We start from the raw sequence: 22,098 nt of genomic DNA on the forward strand, positions 1-22,098 counted from the left end.
GATGCACTGACAGTGTTTTGGTTAAATGCTGTCCAGTAAATTCCCAGCTGTAATAAGATTAGGCACTGGGCAGCACAGCATACTGCTGTATTGATGTTTCCCCTCCCTTTTCCATCATAAAATGTTCTAATCAGTGTTTTTAAAATCTCCTCTGCAGTGCACATGATGTTTTCTCAACCCGATGATAATGTGGCCTCTACCTTTGTTGTGGTCTTTGCAGGGAAGATCACGCTTCGTGATCTGAAGCGGTGCAGGATGACACACATATTTTTTGACACTTTCTTCAACCTGGAGAAGTACCTGGACCATGAGCAGAGAGATCCATTTGCAGTGCAAAAGGTAAGACTCATTGTCTTTCTCCTACACAGACCCCCTGACTCAAACCATTTTCAGACATGTACATTTATAGTGAGCTGCCATGGAAACGTGGTGGTGGTGGTGAGATTTCTTTGCTTCTGCAGCACATTCAACCGTATTAGATAACAAAAAGCCTACAACTTTGCACAAAGCACACAAACCAACCAAACACATCACAAACACAGCTGAGATGCTACTATAGCTATGGCACGTAAAACCATTGTATCTGTCTGGACCAGTTGAGTTTGAGGTGAAGAGTATGTGTGTTTGTGTATGTGTGTGGTTTGCAGGATTTGGATGGAGATGGTCCTGAACCCTCAGACTGGGATAAGTTTGCAGCAGAGGAGTATGAGATCTTGGTTGCTGAGGAAACAGCCAGTGAGCAGCTACACGAGGGGTGAGTATGACCCCAGTATAGAACCAGCCTTTCCTAGTCTGTTTTGGCACAGACATATTAGCTACACATATTTATTTACTACTTATTTACATACTTTATGTTTGTGTTATATCAATATAGTAAGTATGTTCATTGATGTGTTTAATCTCCACAGTTTCATCTAAATTAATAGTCATCTGATGTGCTATGTGTGCTTGCTGTTTCAGGTCTTTTGAGGATGATTATGAGACTGATGAGATTTCAGTCCCCTCTGAGATTGGAAATAAAATGGACAAATTGGTTATTTCTGACCTGTCTGTGTGACCGTCCTCTGCTCTCCCAACTAGAGTGCAAAACACTCCCCTCCTAAACAGTTTTCTCTCTCTCCTCCCAAAAAAATGGAACTACATTTTTTTACCGTTCAGAATGGACATTTTCTGCCTGTGCGTAATTGTAAAATGTAAAGGTTTTTTTGGGCTCCCAATAAGGCTTCATGTGCAATATGTCTTAAGTGTAGTCACAAACTCATTATCCTCCCTGGCTGTCAGTATTTTGAGTCTTCCTGGCCCCATTGTAAATTGCCAGCTGGTTCCTTCTACAATTTTAAAAAGACTGACATGAAATCTAGGTGAACCCTTAGGACACAGTAGAAAGTGTTTTAGTGTGAGTGAAATGATGTTCCTGCAGCATTTCAAATGTGTTTTCATATTGCTTTTGTGTGACAAGTGTCCCATATACAGAACACAAATACAGCAGTGTAGGACACTACAAGCTTTGTGGAAATCAAATAACATCACATAACACAGTGAATGTTTTTTATTTAAATATTGCACATTTGCACTGAAGAGAACTATTTGGAGATACACACAGCAAAGCTCTTCAGTGCTGAAATATTATTGGTGATGTACTACATCTCCTAGTGGTTACTAGAGGTGTTGCATGGAAAAACTTGAGTTGATTTTCCCCAAGGTACTCCGTAGTGAGAAACATGGTGATGTTTTTTTTTTGTTGTTGTTGTTGTTTGTTTGTTTTTCCTACAAACATCAAACTAAACTTCACGTCACTAAACATTTCCATATTCAAATTGTGATATATTTTGGATACAGGACAATCTTTACTGTTTAATAGAGACTGGTTGAATTACTGTGCTTGCCTCTCTCAGCCATATTTTTCTGATTAGGCATAAGAACTATAAGAGGTGTATGGGCACTATAGAGAGGCCTTTGTGAAATATTAATATAGCATGTTGAGAATGTTTTGAAAGACTGTTGTTCACTTATAATCCTGTATAAAGGTATGCAGATAGTGGTGAAAGTGTTATTTATTTGCTATTGTCTGCTGCATAGGAAAGGCTTATGTCCAGAGCTGGGTATTACCATCTGTGCCAAAGGTCACATCACATCCCCACACTAGCTGACAGGCTGTGCTTCTTATCCTTAGTGGCAGGGTACAGGACCTTTATGGTCTTAAAACATGCAACAAACCATCTGGTTCATCACTGTAAACACTCTGGCTGATGTTTCACACCAGAACTATTGTGGTTTCTAAAGCAGCTCAATAAAAGCTCTATGCAGCAGATGAGGGAGCTTGTTTACACTCTGCACCTCCAAGCCCAGGGCCCTCTCAGGCTTACTCAAACCAGTGAAAACGCTTTGTCACACCCACATGTTCACGACCATTGTCAGCCATTCTTTGGTCATTATCTTCTTTTCCCACTCCTTTTCTGACCAGTCTGAATTGCTATCATTAAAGTGCTTGGTGTCACTGGCATGCACAGAGAGACTGCCCCTACTATTTTTTGTTAAAAGCAAGTGCCCTTTCATACAGTAGTTTCCCTTCATATACTTGATTTGTGTTTTTCTACGCCCAGTGAGATGCTATGCTCTGATTGCCCCAAACACCATTGGCCTTTAAACTTTTAAAAGCCACTAAATGAGTAGGCTAACTGCTTGCATCTGATTTTGATGATGATGATGATGATGATCATTATTATTATTATTATTATTATTATTACTGCATCCACTTATAACATTCAGAGAAATAATCTCACCAAAGGCCTTGGTTTTTGATTTTCAATAAGGAGCCCTTTTGCCCATGCAAATCACTGCCTGACAGCCTCAGGCTGAGAGCTGTGGCCCTGCCGAGTGGCAGAGCATTGCCTCCCCCAGCTTCACCCAAATCCTTTGATCAAATCCTGGGCCCAAGCTCTGGGTCCTTGCTTATGGTGCAGTGACTGTGAATCAACTCTCCACTCTGGTGTCTTATGCTCACGCAACCCAGGGAGGAAGTCTACACGCGTCTGCTAGTGTCAATGTTCTTTTTCACAGGCAAGCCTCTCCCCCCACTCTCCCACTGTGTATACCGTTCCCATCGTTAATGTAATTAGTGTAATATATTTATATATGTGAAGTGTTTTTCTTTTTGTGTTTCCTGAGTGACACACAGTAGCGCTGTATACTGTAGCTGAGCTGGTGTGACCTTGCCATAGCATGTTGATTTTCTATAGCCACTGTAAATTACTTTGATTTTGTTTAGACTTTTATTTTATTGTTTAGCCCTGCCACTGAGTGGCAGGGCTGTTTTAAATTATGATATACAAATATAACTACAACTGCCAGTGTTAGAATGATGTGTATTAAGCTGAGAGGGAATGATTTTATGAAGGAGTTCTCTATGAATTCTCTATAAATTCTGTATGAATTCACTGTAAGATGACAATCAACTGGATCAGTTTTATGGGACAGCAATGTATCAGTAGCACTTCTTGGACACCAGAGCAATAAACCTGCTGTAGTGTTATACTTTTATCCGAATTATTTGATATTAAGATAAACCCACATACTTAAATATAAACTTGAGATTAAAAGTGTCTAACTTGGTCACTGCTGTCATTAACACATTAAAGTCTATGCAAATCCAATCCTCTGCACATAGATGGCAGCTACAGGAGCTGTTAGACATGTTAGTGTGCAAGTTTTTTTCTTTTTGTTTTTTTGAGTTTATATATATAAATTTCCCATGTGTATTTCTTTGGATCTAAGGTATGTCTTGCTTGTAGAAGAAGAAAGGATTAGCGGAGATTCTGGGATCTCCCTGCTCTGATCAAATCTGATCAAACTGTTTCGCATGAGTTTTTTTTTTTTTTCCTTTTGAAAAACTCTTAAAATAAATAAAAATGTAAAAATCTGTTTATTTACACCTAACCTTTTCTACTGTGCAACTTTGTGTCTGTGTCATATTGGTTTGGTGGATGTATTTTTGTATACACATAGCTTATTTGTTATTGTGTTGCAAGTCAAGGCTCACAGGAATAAACTGTCAGGTAAAAGGTCCTTAATGTGGTAACATCCAGACCCTTAATCTATACCACCATTCAACTCCAAAACGGCACACACACATTTTAAGTGTGGAAGAAGGGACAGCGGTAAAGCAGAGAAGTGTGTATTTTGACCTCATGATATAACTATATGTCAGGCGAAATAAGTAATCCATAAACCCAATCAACATATACAGATAACGGATGATTATAGACAGTCAGAAATTTGATAATAGATAATAAAGATAATAGTCAAAAATTTGTCCATCCCAAAAAAAATCAGTTTCATGCAAAGACTGACAAGAGACAGGTATGATCCACAAAGAAAACACAGCCACATATAAGCCAATGGTTTTAAATTCTCATTTGTTTTGTCCAGCATTACTTTGGAAAGAAATATTAGATATGCAGCTGAATATACTACTACTTAGCATTTCCAAAGCTTCAGTATCTTCATGAGTTGTTATGGAGAATAACTCATTCAACATTCCTAGGAAGAGTGCAGGAGATCAGAGATAAACAACTATTAAGGCATAAATGGAAAAAAAAAAAACATAAATTACATCCTGGCTACCAGGATGTGTATATTTCTGCATGTATGTGTCTCTTCATATTTCTGTTTGATTGCTTTCTGTTTGATTGCTCTGAGTCACTGGCTGTCTGTCTGTCCCTCTCACTGTCTGCGTGTTTCTTAATATCAACGGCAAAGCGGCAAATGCACCTGTCAGTCATGTCACGCTGTGTGAAAGCAATTGTAAAAGGAATCGGAAGACTCCGAACATTCTGAATGAATAATTTAAATGTGCTGCTTGTTTGGTGTCTGGACCAAAGTTTTCTAAAGGTATTTTAGGAATGTTTTTGCTTTCAAGATGGGCGCCTTCTCTTCTCATGAAGCCATGGTGAGTTCGCTACCTCAAGTCAAACCTATCCAGCTCCCCAGCATCCTTTTTCAACCCAAAGCTAAACAATCACATCAGTCAATGTGTCTGAAAGACAGTCTGCACTTACATTATTTTATGTTTCGATGTCAAGAGTGAAATGAATAATTTAAATACGTTTTAACAAATGAAAATAAGTTTTTGAAGTCATAATGGATCAAAATTCCCCTTTCATTTAAAAAAAAAACTGGATCGTGTAAATGTAAGTGATCTCCTCAGGCAAGGAACAAACGAAGAAGAAAAATGTGTGTCTAATGTTATCAGGCATAAGCCAGATGATTTACCACAACAAATTCCCCAAATCTGATGTAGTGGAGACAAAGAATCATAATAAGGAAGTTTTCCAAACTGTTTTCAGGATTCTGGGCAGGAGCTCAACATATTAAGTTCACTCATACAGACAATGGTCTTTCTGGAGACATTTGCTGCTTTCAGTATCACCATGAATATGCATGTATACAACTCATGTGTATGAGTTTGCATGTGTTGTTCATGATTGTTTACACAGAATAGACTCTACAGTATATACCAGATATTCATTCCAGAGAGCATTTGGAAAATATATTTTTTTCTGTACATTTGTTTACTGTTTTTAGTAATTGTGTGTATTTAGTAATTAGTAACTGTGAATAGGAATATTTTGTGTGCATGTGTGTCCATGTGTGTGAGAGAGAGATAGAGAAATAGAGTGAGATGAATGAACATCATTTTCCATCCTCCTTCTCTTTGGCATACATGCAGAGATCACATTACTTTGGCATAACTGTTGAGTATAAACATATGTTGTAGCTGTCTGAGTGTGTCCAGTTCAGATGGAAAATTCACTTTCTGAAAAACCTGCCAAATCCCATCCCCTGTTAGCCCATAGAAAGAGACAGCTGGGAAAGTCATGCAGCCTTCACAAACATGTACAGGAAGCTAAAGTTGTGCAACTGCAACACTGGTGAGCCCACTGCACAACACTGCATGGTGATTCCCTCTTCTAATACAGCACACAGCAGGCCAGGGCAATTACCTAATGTGATAAAGAGGTTGAATCAGGTGTATTCCATCAGAGGGGGACACTAAATAGTGTAGTGCTGTGTTATGTGGGATCAGGAAACATGATGTTTCTACGTCAGGGCTACATGGGGCAGGGCAGTGAGACTGGATGGAGGACAAATTCTACAACATGTGATGCCCTGGTAAACGAAAGGAGAGAGAGGGAGGATGGCTAACTGATAAAATGAGGGCATGGGGGATGATTAACAAATACTATGGAACATATTAATGGCATGCATCTGTTTGTGTGTGTATGTACAAGAATTCCCCATTCCTCCATCCACTCCCAGTCTCCAATGAAACATCCATTCATCTTACACTTTCTCTGCAAACATGATGTAGCACATACACACAGCTCCTCGTACAACAGTAAATCCCAGCAATCTTTAATCTGCCACTTTCAATCAACAAAAGCTTAAATACCAGTGATGCACATTTGCAACTGTGCTGTTCATTCCAGACAAGAGTAAATGAGGAGTAGCGTTTCTGTGGCATATTAGTGATGCATTACCGCCACTTCAGAATGTATAGCCGGACATTCCAACTTCTGCAGCAGTTTCTGAGACATGCTCTTTCTGTGAGTTTCAGCATCAGTGAAACGCAGATGTGACCTGCCCTCAGAGTCATCAGGATGGCCTAATTTTCCACAATGGAATTTAATGATGGTGCTGAGTTTCACAGCACAGGCAAAATGCCAGGAAAAACATGGGAAATCAGTAACACCATGCAAGGACCCACTGGTGACCTCAGAGATGCCTGCTCAAAATTACACACTCAAGCTAATCTCCATCATACACACAATTCACCCTGAATTGATTCTGCAGTGAAATATTCTCTTAATTTGCCCAAGAGAGCAACAGAGCTGCAGAATGTTTAACATCAGTTAAATTAAATACACACATTTTTTTTCAGAGGTTCAACACTGAAGACTACATGAAGGATAACTATATGAATAACCTTTTCCACCCTTAATCGGTATTGAGAGAAACTAAATAAAAGAAAAGGAAGATATATTTTATCTTGCCATAAAAGTCAGTTTGAAATGAAGTTGAGGAGATGAAGTCTTAACTCTGCCTCAAACCACCATAACAGGCCATAAACTCCATTTAAATGTAAAGACCTGGTCCACATACATATTGTATGTTTCAATGGGTTGTGTTGTTCTAAATGTCAGTTCTTCCAGTGCTCAAAACAGGCCTCCTAGTTACAAATGAAGGAATCATGGTTAAACCTTAAAGCAATGAGCTAACCTCAAAGCGTTTCCCACTCAACAGGAGAATCAGATTCCTATAAGCCTTGAGTGAGGTTTGAGTACTCAAAATATGGGTACATACCTGGGCTATATATTGGACAGAAACGTAATGGTTTTTAAAAGGCCCGGATGTGTGGTCTGCTGCACTACCCCACTTTGACCTTTTGATGGCAGTAGTCCCTTAACTGCTGCTGTTTGAGAGGCGACATTAAAGAGGACATCGGTTTACTTAGTTGGGCACTAATATTTAGGTTATAGAAGGGGACGCCTATTGTCAGCACCCATAGATACAGTTACTGACAGGACACGGGCTCAGAGTGCAGTCTAAATGGCTTACATATCTAGATGACAAAGTAAATTTAGCTAAAAATGCATTACTGTGAATATTTTGCCATGCAAGAGGGTTACAAATGCTAACAAATTACTGAATAATAGTTTTTATAGTAATCTATCATGTACTCAGACTCATACAAATTGTGTTGGGGGAGACTGTATTATACAAATCTGGATTTCTTGAAATATAATAAAACCAGCCAAATAAATGCATTTATTTGTGTGATAGAGGCTTGACCTTACTGCTTTTGTGTTATCTTGTTTCTCTTACAAAAGATCAAACCATAGGAAGCAGTGATTACTCCACAAATGCTTGGAGCTACTTACACGTTCCAGAATGAACTCTTACGTGGACCAAGATGAGGAATGTCTTCTGGGAGCCTGCAGAGATCACAGGCAGCGAACTATCCAAATTAATATTTGGATGTGATTTTATCAAAATGTTGCTATGACTTTCATATCTTTGAACAAGGACACCTTTTTGGTTGGATGCATTTTACAATAGCTGATGTCAGATATGTAAGTTATAATTCAGGTAGACCCATATCACTCAGAAGTAATTATTTTATATGTCTTATAGAAACTGCAGTATGTCACAGTAATATGCATGCAACTATATTATTCCTTTCACATTCGTCACTGTTAGAGATGCATAATTGAAATGAAACATTAATAATGAAATGATTAAACTTGGTCTATGTGGATTTCCCAAATTATTTCGGCCAGAGGAGGTTTCCTCCTCATGTTCTAGGGAGTTTTTCCTTGCCACTGTTGCCTTTGGCTTGCTCACTGGGGGCTTGGATTTGAACATTTGTAAAGCTGCTTTGTGCCAACATCTGTTATAACTGTTGCACTATATAAATAAATTTGGATGATTTTGATGATTTAATTTATGATGATAAACACAAAGAAACCCCTTCAGTTCAAAGAAGATTTAATTCACTCATAAGTTTCCTCTTCAGGACTGAGGCTATAATTTCACTGTAAATACTACGGCCAAGCAGACCTTTCCTGTTGGAAACTAATGAAAATATAATAAGCACTGTTCTATGTTTGCGTTTCTTCACGTCAGGTCCATACAAAACCGGATATCTGTTCGAATGACCTTTGAAGTAACTTCATAGTTAAATCAGTGCGCCCTCAGTAAGGCACAACGTTACCACAATTTCTGTCCCACTGAATCCATAGATTTGTCATTTTCCATGCGATCTCGTACTTTGCTTGTTACGGTAAAAGTGGGCAGGATCTGCGCTCACTTACGCTCCGAGACATCATTGCCATGGCGGCGGATTCTCCCTCGGAGTGGGCAGTTGTAGGCAGGCTGTCTGGGGATTGCCAAAGTTCTGTCTGGGGTAAAAGTGGAGTTCTGGAGGTTCTTTGAAGATCATTTAATTGCAACGAGGTGAGTGAAGTGTTGTTTTATTACTGCCTGTATGCCGTAGTACGTGCCGTGCAAAATAGGCTCCCGTAAAATGTTGTCGTTCATAACGGAAAAGTGATTTTTTTAAACGTCTGGAGCGCGTTAGCCGGAGAACGGGAGTGAGGGGAAAACGTTGCTTCGGGCAGAAGTGGAAACTTTCTTTCAGAGGAGCGAAGGCGCTCCAGACATGGATATATCAGTGTTTTTCTGTGGACATGTGCAATGTTGATTCGCCTTGCGATTCACAACCAAACGCGCTTCTTGCGTGAGTGCTGGAGTTTGTGGTTTGGAGGATGGAGTTTAAGGTTTTGCCGTTGTCTGAAACTTAAATGCGTAATTGATTTTAGAACAGTAACAACCGTTTAGAAATAATAAATAAAGAAACCATAACTATAACGTTCTAAATTTTTAAATTTTTTTTATTTTGTACTGTCTTTTAGGCTGAAGTGCGGTGTTTTGCTAAGGAGTTCAAACATTTTGCGTAACTTTTACGGTGATGGAAGCGCTTCACGCGAACCCTTCCAATAATATTGGAACTGAATGGAATTTGCAGTTCTGCAGTGACCCGATAAGACAAAGATTTAAGAGTATTTTTTCCACTGATAGTTTTTTTTTTTTTTTTAATGATAAAGATATACAAAAGTGTTTGATAGTCAAATGATGATGTGGATGGCTGCATGCCAGGAGCCGGATAAAGGCGAAGGTAGTGAACTCCATCATGCCCTGGTATTCCAGAGAGCCTGTTTCACCGCTGCTGCGTAGATCACCGTGTCTGCTAGCAGGGAAAGCCTGCTAACGGACGTCTTTAATATAATCAAGTGTTTTTGATAAATTAACAACCCAACTGTTTTACTTCAGCACTTCACGGTGTTGTTATTGATGGGCTTTAGGCAGTAATTGATCGTATAAAAGAGACAAATCTAAATATAATCAAGGGGTTATATAAGATGTAACATATGGGCAGCATTTTATTTGCTTTTATGCACCCTAAGCTCCAAAGTCCTTTATTCATAGGTAGGCATGTCACATGAGAGATTTTTACCTGGATCTAGAGGGCTCGGTGGAGACAAAGCAATCTGAAAGACAAGAAATCTGACACTAACATATGACATAAGATTTACATTCCTAAGAAAAGTTTTTTGTGTGTTTTTAGAATAAAAATTAAAAGTATTGTGTACCTTGATTTATTGCCATGGCATGTTTGATATGATTCTGTAGCACTTGTTTAATGCTGCTGTATGAACCACCCCAATCAACTGGTTTCATTGATTAACCAAGTTGTGCTTGTTGAAGTTGCCAAATTTTTCCATGTAGTACAAAAAAAATTGAGTCGACATTGTCTGTTAGGTGTGTGCCTATCAAATCCTCACCACACTCATGTATGCCATAAAATGAGAGCAAAATTGAATAAAATTTAAAAGATGGACCATAAACAGTTAATATTATCAATCATTTATCTACGGTAAGATGTGGTGCACTGCACAGCCTGCTTCAGTCTTGATCTGGACTGACACAATGTCCTATATAATTATATCAAATATAACTTTGAGGTGGTAATACTGTTTGCACTATTTAAAAGACAGCAAACATTGCTGATAAGTCACTATTTCAAAAAGCTGTTTTAATGGCTTTGTGAAACACATTAAAAATCAATTGACTAATGATCAACAAATGACCTACCCAAATCTCACACCCATCCAGTATTCCACTATTCAGTGTTAATTTATTCAATAATAATTTATTGATATCAATAAAACCTAATTCATCTTTAGCACCACATTATTATTCAAGGGATAGGATGTTGTTAATTTGCACTTAAAATACATTTAGACCCTTTTCACACTTGTCACAATAAGGGGAATCCTGGAATGCTTCCTGAATTCTGTAATGGTGATGGGTGCCTGGGCTCAAGTCTGCAAACAGAATACTGGCTAAAGGTTCATCTCTGTAGCATAATGCACTGTTTGGTCCTGCTGACATGGAGGTCTTCTCTTGTGGGAACCGCAAACACACACACACACACACACACGCGCACACGCGTGCCCCCCTCCCCCTATCACTTTGTTGGCCCCTCCTCTTCATTAATTTCCAGGCCAGCCAGCAGCCTGGTGCTTTGATGTGGGCTGATGTAACGTCACTCTGGATGATAAGATCAGCAGTCATTATTGCTAATTGCAGCGGAGAGGCCACTTTCTTTCAGACTCTTCCTCTCACCAGCTGATGCACAGAACTGAACATGAACAAGTGCATTTAACAAGCAAAAGTTATTTTACTGACATCAAAGGGATTTGGATTTCTCTAAAGCTGCTTTGGAACAATGTCTCCTGTGGAAACTGCTGCACAAATATTGAATTAAATGCTTTTTTTTTTTAAATATGCGAAATTGTTGGGAAACTAGAAACTTTGATCTGAGACAATCCTACATGATACATGGAAGCTGATCAGTTTTCACTTACTCTTTCAGTCTAAAGCACTTTAAAACCCTGCACCAGGGAAAAAAAAATCAGCAAATCTGTGTGTGGACCACAAAGCGCATGGACAACAAATGAATAATGAAGTCATATGGGCTGAACACAGTAATATGTAATGGAGTGATAATGGCCTGAATCAGATCTCTTACTTGACAAAAATAGTGCAGTGTTCTAGTGGCTTAGGAGTTTGGAATGGAGAGATTGGATCAGTCATCTCTACTAACATTACCTAGTCGCACTGGCCCCATGATCACAGTAACCCAGCACTGCACCAAAGGCTGCATCTCTTTTAAAACCCTACAATTATGGGAATGCAACAGGTCCCAGCAGCTGCATTCAGACAGTCTGTTTATGGGAGGCAGGCTGTTGCTAACCCACCTTACCTCTTTCCTTCTCTCTTATCTGTTGACTTTCAAGTCCACTACTCTGCCTTGACCCCATTTGTGGGTTTGGGGAGCGGGGGTGTGTGGAACCTGACCAGTGCAAAGATTGCGGAAAGGGGGCTGGGATGAGATCTGTTTGGTTAGTGTGTTTTTGCTTTAGCTAGTCAGGGCTTGTGTGCTATGTGTGCAGAGATGATGTGGCAGTCAGCTGGGCTGTGATTCAGGCTCCCACTGCCTGCGAGTTCAGCAACAGCTCCCAGCCAATTCCACACTGCAGTGCTTTCTTAAAGCAATGCAGTATGTTAGAGCAGCTCCTCACATCTCACTTTCTGCCAACTCACTCTTCTTGTGCGATGTGCTCAGTTTCTTCTGGATTCCATTCTTTGTTACAAGCGTTAGCATATCCTTTTTAGAGATGTCAGGCTGAGGAACCTACTGCTTTCCATCGGTTTGCTGCTCACACCTTTCTCCAGATGGTGTTGTCTAGGCTGCCAGTGTCATGTCTGGGTGCTGTGTGTTTGCTTGCAACAGAGCTCTTGTGTTTTCTGAATTCCTGCTCATCTTGTCTTTGATTTTTTTTTTTTTTTTTTTTTTTTTTTTGATTCAGAGGCAGATAAAAGATGCCTTTCAACTTTTTCTTTCCTATCACACAGTGACATTTCTCATTGCACTGAAGCTAAAAAGGCTTTCCAGTAAGTACTCTGAGCTCTTAGGCTGGACACAGCCTGGTGGGCCCAGTTCAAAATGCTGATGAAACAGATGTGTTCAGTCATTCTGCCCTGCCTGGATGTCCTTCAGGCAAATTAGATGAAAACAGACGGGGACAACTATGGCGTTGTTTGGTCAGGTGGCCTTGGGAACACGTTCGTGCTCACATTAGCATTCTGAGTGCGGAGGCAGCACTGGCTGGCCAGCCGTTGGAAACTACAGCACATTAATGGTGCTTTTATTTGCTGGTGCAGTGACCAGTTTTAGCCCAGGAGGCAGGAATGTGTGTGCAGGGAGAGAGCCAGAAGGACCATTCTGGCTACAGAGGAAGTGTTTATTTTGGTGCAGGGTTTTATTGTCTGCTTCAACCCTAGCTCACCCTGGGCTCCCGGAGCTCTCAGAAACTTCACGCTGCTCTCCTCAGATGCTTGCAGGCACTACCAGACCTCCTGCTGTCAAAGCCTCTTCCATACAATCAGTAATGGCCCCATGAATATTAAGAGCTTTGTAGCAGCTCTTGTTTCGTACTTCCTGTTTTCCTTTACACAGAACCCCCTCTGCCAACCTTCCTACTTCTTTCTCCTAAACATCACTCTCATACACACTAACATTTACACACAACCCCCCCCCCTCCCCCCGTTGCTCTTACTCACTCACTCCCTTTCCCCTACCCACTACATGAAATCTGGAGGCCTAATTGAGGACGAGGAATTTGTCCATTTGACGTGTGTGTGTAGGGGTGAGGATGGTTGTGTGCATTCTCTCAGCTGAGATGGGTGAAGCCTGGTGAGTTTTTTCTGGCCAATGTCACTGAGAGTTTAGCACTTTAAGGTCTGCTCTGGAGGTGGTGGGAATGGCAGCCAGGAAGTGGAGCACTAAGCGCACAGCCTGCGACACGGCTTTTACATACCTAAACTTGCATATCTAGAAAACTCTAAAGCCTTCTTAGTAGGACGCCTTATTAGTAAGAATTTTGTTTCTCTTGAGGGTTGGGACAGTTACTCATTTGAATGTATAGCATTGCAGTATAAAACCCAATCCTTATACCATTGTAGAGTTTAAAAATGTCTAGTTTTAAAGTGGTGTTGTGGAAGTATATAACCTACTGCTGCAGTCTCCTTATCAAGCACATGACGGCACAATACAGACCAAATATGCAGCGTGTATTGGGTAACTTGCTATTTTGCGATAGCTGTGGTGCAGGGAGGTGATAGCACACTGCCTTGACCTCATCTGGGAAGCCATGGGGGACGAAGCCCATGAAAAGTCGCTTTGCTTGTCTAAGAAGATAAAGTCTGAAGTGTGGGCGTATTTTGTTGTTTTAAAAATCTACTGAGGGGAAGATGGTTAAGTACCAGGTAGGAAAAAAAGCTTCTGTGAAGAAAATGCTTCCAATTCCAATATTGTGATAATAGGTAAATTGTCATTTTGGTGAGTGTTGAAATCCCATACTGTCCCTTCCCTGTTTAGGTTCCTTTCCTTTTCTAAGTCTTTGCACAAGATGCCACTGCCCGTTTGGAGCAGGGAAGTCTTAAGCAAGGCAGTCACTGCACCTCTACAATTGCTCCACATCACTTTCCATCGCTCCACAGCACTCCTCATCACTCCACAGCACTCCTCATCACTCTTCAACACTCCATAGCACACCACAGCCCTCCTCAGCACTTCTCTTCAATGTGCCATGGTGTTCTTCAGCGTACCAGCCTTGACTCTACCTCTGCTCCACCATGGAGTAGTACCATGGAGTGCAGTGCTACTTTCCTTTCTGTGGCAGGGCTCCGGGCCCCACGCCCACTGCAGGGCCCATCCACACTGAAACACAGCTTCTCTAGGCTGTGCTACTGTGGTGCGATTTAGATGGGATTTTACTGAGAAGACGAGTATTGTTCTTCTCAGTTTTTTTCTTGTGTTGTCTGTTGGTTGTGATGCACCTTGTTTCATTAGCTCACTGCTTGTGTTGGTAAATCTTAATTTTGATTCATGCTGGGTTCTGATCGGCAGTGCAATGTGTAGGTGTGTAAAATGTGTTGCTTTATGATCAGTGCTGAATTAAAACATCAATTGCTGCATTACATTTAAGCTAACACTTTATGGAACAAAGTGGCATATTACACTTTTTAAAATATTATAGTATTTATCAGTAATATTTCTAAATAAAATACTATTAACAACAACAACTACTACTACTACTACTGATTTAAAAACTTTATAGTAATATTACTGATAACCTATGTTTAGAATGTTGAATGACAGTTTGATGAAACTTGTATGTACCTGAGTTGAGCGTGAAAGAGACAAACAGAATATCGAAACATGCATTCTGACCTTCTAAACATGGATTACATGTCCTGAAATTGAGCAGAAAATAATTGTGGGTTAAAAATCTTCAGCATGGTTTTCCCCAGAGCTGACCTGTAGAGAAGACTATCTGGAAATGATCTGTTGGTTCACGTACTATAACAGCTTGTTCGCACATCTCTGTTATCTTTATTCAGGAAACAATTCTGGTTTCATATGAGCTGCCCAACAGCAGTGAGGTAACTACAACAAAGCTCCCTGAACTTGTATTCATGTAGGTATTGAGGTTTGTTTATTTACCTCAACCCATATGTGAATGAATTTGAATTTCAGGTGGCCTAGAATTTCAGGTGGCTTGAAGCCTGGGACACAGTGTGTTGTGAATGTTACATTTCTATAGAGAGCCAGATAAAGCTTGAATAGTAGCTAGTGACTCTAACCAGTGTGAAATAAATGGAAAAATGTTATTTGCATCTGGGCTGCTGAGGCCCTCCGTTTTTGAGGGTTGAATGATGTGGCTGATTATTCCCCACTATTTCACTCTTCACCATCACCACTCTTCACTTTAAGAGTGAAATGTTGTGGGAAGCAGATGGCTGTGTGGTGCTCTGGGCATCTGCTTCTCATCTCATCTCCCTTCACTGGTATGATAGCTGGAGTAACACCTTTATTTTATGTTTTAAAATTCATGGTCTTACAAAAGGCTGCAGGTGATGTGTACCTTTTTATTTACTTTGTTCGATGGTAGGCTGGTAAGAGTGTCAGTGGCCAACAGCTTGGTAGGTGTCTGGGGCAGACGTGCCCTATTGTGGAGGCCGTGGTGGATGGAGACATCTGGGCCTGCAGCTTGTCGGCCGACTGGGCCTCCACATGATCTGCAGGAGTGGTTGCGGGGTCTCTGGCCTTCTCAGGGTCACTGCCGGCGCTCGTGCGCATGCTACTGGTGCACATGTACTAAGGCAGCTCGTGTTTTTGGTGGTGCCCGATCTTTCCACCAGATGACCCGGGGAGGCGGGGCTATCTTAAAGGGCCTGTGTGCAGTGAGGAGAAAATGGGCATTTTTGTTTCAACTGAGTAACTGTCCATGTGGGACTCAACTTCTTGACAACTCTCTTTTTTGTTCTCTCACTAGCTTGCGCACGCGTGCCCTGACCTCCTAACCCCCACCCTGCTCCGGCCCTGGTAACCTGGTAATAAGAGGAAAAGGAGGATGTGGGATGGGACCCTGAATTTCTTGTGCGTATTTTTGTCCTTTGACAAACTGGGGAAAATAATAGTCACTGTTGGATTGTGATTGATTGTTGTTTGCTTATGTCTCTTAAGCATGGGACTATTGGATGAAAGCTTGCTCATTCGCTGCATGGAGTGAGAAAGGAAATTTCTGCTGATCCTCACTGTGGTCTCGCTCAGGGCACACTGTCCTCATTAATCTCACCGCCTACCCCATGTCCATGTTTAACAGAGTCTCCACTTGAAACCTTATTAGAACAGACTGTAAAAGTTCTCCAGATGATCCACACCTGTGGGCTTTTGAGGCCCTCATCAGCGATTTACTGTGGGTGTTTCTTTGCTTTCAGTGTGGCTATTTTTGTGCTTTAAATAGTTGCAAAAGATGCTCATTTTCTCCTGAACTCCCGCATTGGCAAGGCCCGCATGTTTGGAACAGCCTGGCTCTTTTCTCTGGTTCCTACCTGTATCTGTTTCCATGGAGATTGTTGTTTATTCTGCTGTGTATAAGGAGCTCCTAAAGAATGAATGAATGAATGAATGAATTGTTAATGGGGGAAGTATTTCTGCCCATGTTGGCTGTCCTCGGTGGAGAGCCATCCAGATCCCCTCTCTGTCCTCTCAGGTCTACCCCAGCCTTTACTTTTATTAACCACAGTACAGTCTTTCCCCTCTGATGACCTCACTGACAGCTGGTTATGAGATTTTTCAAACTATTAGGCCAAGCTGAATCAGAATCAGGCAGGAGAATTACTAGCTTATTGTCACCCTATTAAAACTGTTTTAGTGCACACATGCACATATGCATACTGTTCATTTACTGAAGCCGACACTCTTCAGGAGAAGGTGTGTGAGTGCATGCTTGTGTGGGGTAGTTGGTGCACGTGCATTGTATTGTAGGTGGTGATGATGTGAGTGTGTGTGTATGTTTCTTGCACTTTTAGGAGCAAGCCTGTTTCCTCTCCTGCCTCTCAAATGCAGGTTAAGCACTCACACCTGGAGTGCAGAAGTCGCAGTGGCTTTTCCTGTTCTCTGTTTCAGTGGTGCACAGGCTGCCATGTTGCCGCAGAAGGAATGGAGCACAGGCTACCATGGTGCTGCTGCAGGGCTTTCCAGCTCAGCATTTTCCTGTTTGTGTCAAATGAGTTTCCATCACATCAAGACCACCTGGCTCCAAAGTGTATTGCAGCAGTTCACTCAGTGGTGAGCTCCCTGCAGAGCAGCGTCTGCAAACTGCCTGCCCTCCGTAATCACAGGGACTCTGGACTGCACTAAAGCTGCATAGCTCCAAGGGCTACACTCAACATTTTGAATGCGTAGGTTATTCATTTTCTAAGTTGCTGATCAAATCTAAGTTTGGTATTCAGAAGCTTCTTTTAACTGCAATACATTTCGTCTGCCAATGCATTCATAATGTGACATCGGCAGAGGGGGAGCAAGATCCGAATACAGGAAACAAATGCTGCTATTTTCTATAGCAGGATGAAGGAATTGACAAAGAGTGCAATGGCGAGCTGGCTGAATATAATAAAACAAAGCTAACTGCCTGTGCTAAGGCTCAGCAAAACAGCAGCAGTCCTTGGGGCGTCTCGCTGAACGCAGGAGGCAAGCGATGCACAGTACTGGATGAGTGTACCTGTGGGCTTGAAATAAGGAGAGAAATTAAAGAAACAAACTAGGCATAGGTGCACATGGTTAATAATCAGTTGACTGGGAGCGGGGCGCGCGTGTGTGTGTGTGCGCGCGTCAGGCAGGATGCACAGTGACAGGTAATTGTAGAAAATGGACTATGCTATTGCATCATAAATTCATACTGTACATGTAGAATTCCACTTAGTTGTTTGGGCAAATATAAAATTCTAATCAGACAACAAAAATGGTATACAAAAGATGCAAGATAATATTGCAGCTATAAACAGTGAATCTCTGATTTTATTTTATTTTTTTATTTTTTTATTTTTTTAAATCTGAATTTCTGAATATTTCATTTTTACCTCCAGTAGAGAAATATTCATGGATATTCAAAGCCTTTGTGCTATTTGCGATAGTGCTAATTCCACTGATAGCACTTTTCCACTGGCATGGTGACAGTGCTGGTGCCATTCTTGAGTGATTCTACGCTTTTCCACTGCCAAAAATAACAAAGTTTCTTAGAACCAATGAACCTGTGACGCAAATGGCTGAAGGGTGGAATCTGATGTCACCATGTAAATTTGTAAAAATTGCTGTAAAATCACTTTTCAGTGATTTACAACCAAAAACACAAGAGCCACAGCAAAAACAGCAGCAATGAATCACCAGTGGTCCGAGTCAAGGTTTTCAGAGACAGTTAGATATGCCCTCACAGGGAATGAACCCATCCAGATACGTAAATGTATTAGGGAATGAACTCATCCAGATATGTAATTGTTGGGCTTACAAACCACTGGAAATGTGGGTCTGTTCTTTAAAAGGTTTGCTAGTTCACAAGAACCGCAACCAGCTCCAACGTCAGTACCGACATCTTGCTGGAAAAGTGGTATCAGTTGCAGAAAACTCTTTAAAGATGTATATGAAACAGACAGTGGTGGTTTTAGAAAAGGAGTTTTGAATGAGTCGGGATTGTGCCGTGTGGAACCTCAGAATGCCTTTAGACTGTGGGAGCTGTCCTGTGTTGCTAACTGGCAGTGTGTGGGGAAAGTAGAGCTGGTGGGCTGCTCTGCTCTCTGCTTGCAGGATCAGCTACGTGGCACTCGCACGCTGCTCAGCCACTCTGCTGCTTTTTACTGCCATCTGGCCCTCAGCCCAGTCCTGGCCACATGCTGAGATGAGAAGCTTTCCCCCCTCCACCCTTTCTCCCTCACTCTCTCTCTTCCTCCCTTCCGCTCCCTCCCTCTCTCACTGTCCTTTTCTCTCTCTCTCTGTTTCCTGTGCTGTAGCTACTGTGAAAAGTGGGCTGAGTATTTGGACTCATCCCTCAGACACTTTATTGCCTGAGCGTTCTTCTCTCCAGAGTGTTCCTCTGAGTTCTCTTGGGTCTTGCCATCCCAAAGGGACTTTTGGAGTGCTCTTTCCTTCTGTACTTTTATTCCACTCTTCTTTCATCCCTGGTGTTTTTTCGCTGAGCTTTGGGAAATGGCTCCAAACTTTAAACTTGGCTGGGCAGCACTGTTTTCATTCAGAAATGGGGCTGGGAATCCAAAACTTTGCAAATGTCAAATAAATAAATCTGAAATTTTCTCTGCCCTCCTCCCTGTGCCAGGGTTCCTCACAGTTAATGAACATGTAAACGTGTATACAGTGTTTTAACTGTATTTGTCTATATATCAAATGCCTAAAGCCAATAGAAATATTTGTAATTGTAGTGATGCAGTGTTACACGTGTTCTGCTTAGAGGTAAAAAAACCAAACACTGTATCCAAGTGTTGTTACTTCAAAATAATAATTACTCAAGTAGAAGTAGTAATTAAATTATTACAAAGAGAAAGTTAAAGCAAGTTAGTAACAGTGAGTTAAAAGTAAGCAAGTTACTTAATCAAATGTCATTTAATAAAACCAAGCAAAAAAAAATTTTTTTTTTTTTTTTTTTTGGTTTCATAAACTAAAGTAAGTGGACCTCATAGTTAGGTTTGGTTATTGCCAGTAACTTCACAATATGATGTGTATCACAGTATGGGCATCACAGTACAATATTATACCTAACAATTCTGTTTTACAAACAAGTTTACAGTAAATATTACCAAATCTTCTAGTAGTGGTAGCATTTATTAATAATAATTCATGAATATAATTTTAATTGTAATTTAAATGAATAACAAATAAAGACCAATAACATGGCCAGGGGGGCACAATAAATGTATAATTCCAATATAGAGAAAGAAATAAAGAATTCCTGAATAGAGAGAACTATTTCCCGCTGACAGGAAAGGATTTAACTGAATATTATTAGACATTACTAATGAAACACTTGCGATTATAAATTAAATGATGATTTCCCTCCTACATTTACCCAAATGTCAGCTTTATATTCTGAAGGGGCTTTTCATGTTTTTTCCTACATAAATGCACATCTTTCTTTTCTTTGAAGTGCCACCTTCTGGATGTTTTAAAATACTTAAACTTGAATCAGTTTCACACTGGTAAATAAAAGAAATGTTCATCGGTATCAGCATAGCTGTGACTGAATCGATTCAGTCACAGCTGTGAACACAATGTTTTTAAAATAATTTTTTATTGTTATTATAGATTTTCTGTTACAGGGCATTAAATGTGGCAGAGCAATACATTTTACAATAAGTATATATTACATATTCATAAATAAAGCTGTTATTACACTTAATATGTTGAAATATTCTGGAGCTCTTTCCCAAGGTTACTTGACAATGGACCAATTAGACTGGCTGGATAGATAATTAGGATACCTGTTGCCAAACAATTCTATCTGAAGGTGGAAACAAATATAAAATCAGTAATCTTAAATGTTTCCTGCTGTTCTAAAAATTTTCTTTTGGAAGAATGTCACAGCGTGGAGCATGCACTGGATGCCATGACTTCACTTGCTGCATTTGCTACTTCTATTGCTTGTAATCTAGTTATCTTGTATATAGCTAGCTAGCTAGCCATTGTTGTTTGCAGCAGAATATTTTGATGTCGCTTTATTTTCACATTAATTAATATACATTTGGAGACGGCACTGATGTTGTGCTACTAAAGATGTCGCTAATTTTTACTTTCCCAGGCCGGAAATCTTGCTCGTTTTCTGTTCGTTATGTTCGGACTACTTCCTGTTATCCAGTTGGCCTACTTACTGAACCAAAGCAGTGTTGCTCAGTCATCTTGAGAGATCTCAGTAGCCCTTCCACCTTTCAAAGTGTAGGTCATTAGGAGGGAGTTGAATGAAATGCACATTGAATTAAAATTGTTTAAAAATCTAATAGGAGGAATATAGCAAAATAAAGGTACATTTCTTACATTGGAAGTGTACACGTGTGTGTATAAAGTACCCTCTAAAACCACTTTTATGTAACGGAGGAAATGTAGCACATACTAGTACCATCCTCTGGCTGTCTATGATGTCTTAGTGGTCATTCAACAGTGGCACATGCATTAAACATGTACAGTTGTATTTCTTCAGCAGAAACAAAGCCTCACTATAAAGCAACCGAATATTGGATCTTAATTTAGAGGCTAATTATAGCAAAGGCAGTTTTTGCCTTCCTGCCAAAGTGGTTCCGCCAGCCCAAGTTGCTGCTCTCAGCTTCCTTTGCAACAGTGCACAGTACACATTCTGTCCCCATTTAATAGCACCCATTCTTTCATTCTCGGATAACATCAGAGTGGGGTGAGACGCAAGTGGCTCTGCACATATGTAACGTAACCCCAACCCCCCAATGCTATGTAGGCTGCATTGGCAGCCATGTTTGTAGAAGCAATGAGTGGATGTGCGCCATTGGCTCAGCTGCAGCAATCTGGCCATGGCTGCCAGCTCCAGGGTCCCCCCCCCCCCCCCACCCTGTGCAGAGCTCCCAGGCACACATTTGACTGCTCTGTTACTCAGATGTGCTCAAGATGACAAAGATGACAGATAGTTAGCAAGAAGCACTTTAGCACTATAACATCCATCTGCATCAGCTTACCATTAGCCATTATTGGGAGACAGACAAGAACTGTGCTGGCTCTGCGTACATCAACGCACTACCCCACTCTGGGCTGCTCTGGGTGGATGAATGCAAGGTCCTACTCTGGGCTGCTCTGGGTGGATGAATGCATGTTCTTGTTCTTGGTTGCTCTGTGTGGATGAATGCAAGGTCCTACTCTGGGCTGCTCTGTTTGGATGAATGCATGTTCTTGTTCTTGGTTGCTCTGTGTGGATGAATGCATGTTCTTGTTCTTGGTTGCTCTGTGTGGATGAATGCATGTTCTTGTTCTTGGTTGCTCTGTGTGGATGAATGCAAGGTCCTACTCTGGGCTGCTCTGTGTGGATGAATGCAAGGTCCTAC

At 40.9% G+C, this 22,098-nt stretch overlaps 2 protein-coding genes across 7 annotated transcripts in view; both read left to right on the plus strand.

Annotated features, from left to right (window-relative positions):
* The window catches only part of ppp2r3a (protein phosphatase 2, regulatory subunit B'', alpha), an 84,828-nt gene extending 80,892 nt beyond the window's left edge, over positions 1–3,936 (plus strand). For all 4 annotated transcript variants that reach the window (XM_027008600.3, XM_027008601.3, XM_027008602.3 and 1 more), the window contains 3 exons: positions 221–339; positions 648–754; positions 961–3,936. In XM_027008600.3, the coding sequence (XP_026864401.2) occupies positions 221–339; positions 648–754; positions 961–1,057 (323 nt within the window). In that variant the 3' untranslated portion in view covers positions 1,058–3,936. The remainder of the gene's footprint in view (positions 1–220; positions 340–647; positions 755–960) is intronic.
* A 4,923-nt stretch (positions 3,937–8,859) lies between these two features.
* Positions 8,860–22,098, plus strand: part of fndc3ba (fibronectin type III domain containing 3Ba) — a 101,234-nt gene continuing 87,995 nt past the window's right edge. The window contains exons 1-2 of one of the 3 annotated variants that reach the window (XM_027008532.3): positions 8,860–9,015; positions 16,026–16,129. The gene's annotated coding sequence lies outside the window, so the exon portion shown is untranslated. The remainder of the gene's footprint in view (positions 9,016–16,025; positions 16,130–22,098) is intronic. The other 2 variants (XM_081700492.1, XM_027008531.3) reach the window with 2 other exon arrangements.

This window comes from Electrophorus electricus, chromosome 17, assembly GCF_041902795.1.
Source record: "Electrophorus electricus isolate QZ-2024a chromosome 17, ASM4190279v1, whole genome shotgun sequence".
Taxonomy (NCBI): Eukaryota; Metazoa; Chordata; class Actinopteri; order Gymnotiformes; family Gymnotidae; genus Electrophorus; species Electrophorus electricus.